This window comes from Prunus persica, chromosome G3, assembly GCF_000346465.2.
Source record: "Prunus persica cultivar Lovell chromosome G3, Prunus_persica_NCBIv2, whole genome shotgun sequence".
NCBI lineage: Eukaryota > Viridiplantae > Streptophyta > Magnoliopsida > Rosales > Rosaceae > Prunus > Prunus persica.
Window position 1 is genome coordinate 20,975,548 of NC_034011.1, and position 3,529 is coordinate 20,979,076.

General features: G+C 40.8%; 1 protein-coding gene across 1 annotated transcript; it reads left to right on the forward strand.

The window, feature by feature from the left end:
* Window positions 7–3,215, forward strand: LOC18782067 (pentatricopeptide repeat-containing protein At5g65560). Its single transcript, XM_020560873.1, has one exon. It carries the CDS (start codon window positions 144–146, stop codon window positions 2,919–2,921), a length of 2,778 nt encoding a protein of 925 aa, XP_020416462.1. The 5' UTR covers window positions 7–143; the 3' UTR covers window positions 2,922–3,215.

Below are 3,529 nucleotides of genomic sequence, written 5' to 3' on the forward strand. Positions count from 1 at the left end.
CGTTCAGCAGCAACTCGGCGAGTCGACTCACCATCCTCCCCAACTACCAACCAAGCCCCTCATTCCAAAGGGCTCTGAAAACCTAAGAAAAATCCAAACTTTACCATCTTCGAAAACCCCTCATGACCTCTCCATAGCTCGACATGTTAAAGCCCCTCAAAACCCCACCTCTCCTTCACCTACAAACCCTCCATTCGCTATTGGGTTCCCACCATTTTATCGAATTCGCATCAAGAACCAAGCTTTTCTCCCAACTCTCTCATCCACCCTTCAATCCTGCCCCAAACTTGGTGTTCCAAATCCGTGACATTCTGTGCGACCCTCAATGGGAAAAGAGCTCAGAGCTCAGCTGGCTGAGCCCTAAGATTAGAACCGATCATGTGTCAAAGATTATTGAGACCCACAAGAACACAGACTCGGCGTTAAGATTCTTCTACTGGGTTTCTAAGAGACCTTCTTACCAGCATGATATGAGCTGCTTCTCATCAATGCTGAATAGGCTTGTGAACGAACGGCTTTTTGCGCCTGCAGACCGTGTGAGGATTTTGATGATTAAAGCTTCTAGGAAGGAGGAAGAGCTTAAACGGGTAACTGAATATTTGAATGAGATGAGCCGACTTGGTTTTGAGTTTACATTGTATAGTTTTAATACGCTTTTGATTCAATTGGGTAAGTTTGAGATGGTTAGTATAGCTCAAAATGTTTATACCCAGGTGCTAAGTAGTGGGATTAAACCGAGTTTGTTGACATTTAATACAATGCTCAATATATTGTGTAAGAAGGGCAAGGTTCAGGAAGCAGAGTTGATTTTGAGCAAGATTTTTCAGTTTGATATGCTCCCGGATGTTTTTACTTATACATCATTGATTCTTGGGCATTGTAGAAATCGTAACTTAGATTTGGCATTTGAGGTTTACGATCAGATGGTGAAGGCAGGTTGTGACCCGAATTCAGTTACGTATTCAACTCTTATCAATGGGTTATGCAATGAGGGGAGGGTGGATGAGGCACTGGATATGCTTGATGAAATGGTAGAAAAAGGGATTGAACCCACATCATATACTTACACTGTCCCAATTGCTTCACTATGTGAGGCCGATCGGCTGGTGGAAGCAATTGGGCTTTTCAGAAGAATGAGAAGCAGGGGTTGCCATCCTACCGTTCATACTTATACAGCTTTGATCAGTGGGTTGTCTCAGACGGGGAAACTCGATGTTGCTATTGGACTCTATCACAAGCTTTTGAAGGATGGTTTGGTCCCAAACACGGTTACCTTCAATACATTGATAAATGGATTAAGTGAGACAGGAAGATATGACCTGGCTACGAAGATTTTTTATTGGGTGGAGAGACATGGGACCTTGGCAAATACCCAAACTCACAATGAAATCATCAAAGTTTTCTGTTTGATGGGTAACATTAATAACGCAATGGCTCTTGTAAGCAAAATGCTTAAAGTGGGACCATCTCTAAATGTGATTACATATAACACACTCATCAATGGATACCTCAGTGGAGGTCAGTTAAACAATGCTATGAGGTTGTTGGATTTTATGAAAGGGAGTGGATGTGAACCAGATGAATGGACTTATACTGAACTTATTTCTGGGTTTTGCAAGGCAGGTAAGTCTGACTTTGCATCTACTCTTTTCCGTGAGATGGTAGAACAAAGAATTAGTCCCAGTCAGGTTACCTACGCTGCTTTGATTGCTGGATACTGTATGGAGGGGAAAGTAGATACTGCATTGTCATTATTTGAGCAGATGGAGGAGAAGGGTTGCTGTCCAAGTATTGAAACCTACAATGCCATTATAAATGGTTTGTCCAAAGATAATCAGTTTGTTAAAGCTGAGAAACTATGTAAAAAGATGGAAAAGCAAGGACTGGTTCCAAATGTCATTACCTACACGTCTCTAATTTGCGGCCTCTGTAAAAGTGGCAGGACTGACCTTGCATTCAAAATCTTCCATGAAATGGAAGAACAAGGTTGCTTGCCGAACTTGTATACATATAGCTCACTCATGTTTGGGTTATGTCAAGAGGGCAAGGCTGACAATGCTGAGACGTTGCTTGATGAAATGGAAAGGAAAGGATTGGCTCCTGATGTGGTAACATTTACCACACTCATTGATGGTTTTGTTATGCTTGGTAGGCTAGATCATGCATTCTTGCTTCTTAGGCGAATGGTTGATGTGGGCTGCAGGCCCAACTACCGAACATATGCCGTGTTGGTCAAAGGGTTGCAAAAGGAAAGTCAGTTGCTGACGGAGAAGGTTGTGGGGCTTGTGGCCCAACATGAAGGAATGTATAGTTGCAGCTCTGGTGAAAGCTATAACTTTTTTGAGGCGTTGTGCAATCTCTTAGCTAGGATGTCAGAGAATGGATGTGAACCTACTGTTGATACCTATGGTACTTTAGTGAGAGGCTTGTGTACAGAAGGCAGATATTATGAGGCAGATCAGTTGGTTCAGCATATGAAAGACAAAGGCCTGTGCCCCAATAGAAGGATTTATCTGTCTCTATTCTTTGTTCATTGTACGAATTTAAAAGTGGAATCTGCGCTGGAAATCTTTGGCTTGATGGAAGATAATGGATTTGAGGTTCACTTGTCAGCTTATAACGCACTTATTAGTGCTCTCGGCAGGGTGTGTCGGGCGGAAGAAGCTGAAACTTTATTCAAAAGCATGCTAGAAAAACAATGGAATACTGATGAGATTGTTTGGACTGTGTTAATCGATGGATTACTGAAGGAAGGGCAATCAGATCTATGCATGAAGCTTCTTCATGTTATTGAATCTCAAAAATGCAGTATCAGTTTCCAGACATATGATATCTTGGCCAGAGAACTTTCTAAAGTAAACAAGGGTAGGGGGAGTTCTCAAATTGTTAACAGAGCAAGTGATTTAAAGGGTGTACATTGATCATGGTTTCTTTATACACACAGAGAAAAAGGAAATTCGTTAACTGAGTTCCATTAATGAACTAATAAGAAATTATACTTTTTTCGCCTGAGGTGTGTATATATTCTTTTGCTGTGACAACTTTGCAGTTTGATCATACAATAAATGGTATGTAGATGGCGCTTTGCCTTCAAACCTTGTTAACATTCGTTTCTTTCTATTACTGTCTTTGGTGATTATCAGAATACTTTAGTTCTGTTGGCTTTTGATTAATTTGGTCGCAATATTTTCCCAATAGTCACCAAGAAAATTCGATCGATGGTTACTAAGTTTGTTATCCTATCTACATGGAAGTGACAGGTTGTTTTCAGTAGATAATTGTCTTCAGTTGGAACTGAAAATCTGGTGTGCATGAAGCAGCAACCTAAGGTAGACATGTAGGTTTGTTTAGACAAAGTATAAATGAATGATATTTGCCATTTATGTGGGTTGATGGTTGGTGCAGGACTGTGTGTACTGTTTGGCAATTGATTTAGGGGTTAGGATAATTTCTGCCTATGCAGGCTTTTTAATTACATGGATTATCTTATGTAGGAAGGCTTCTTAATACAGAAATGGTGATGTGTGTG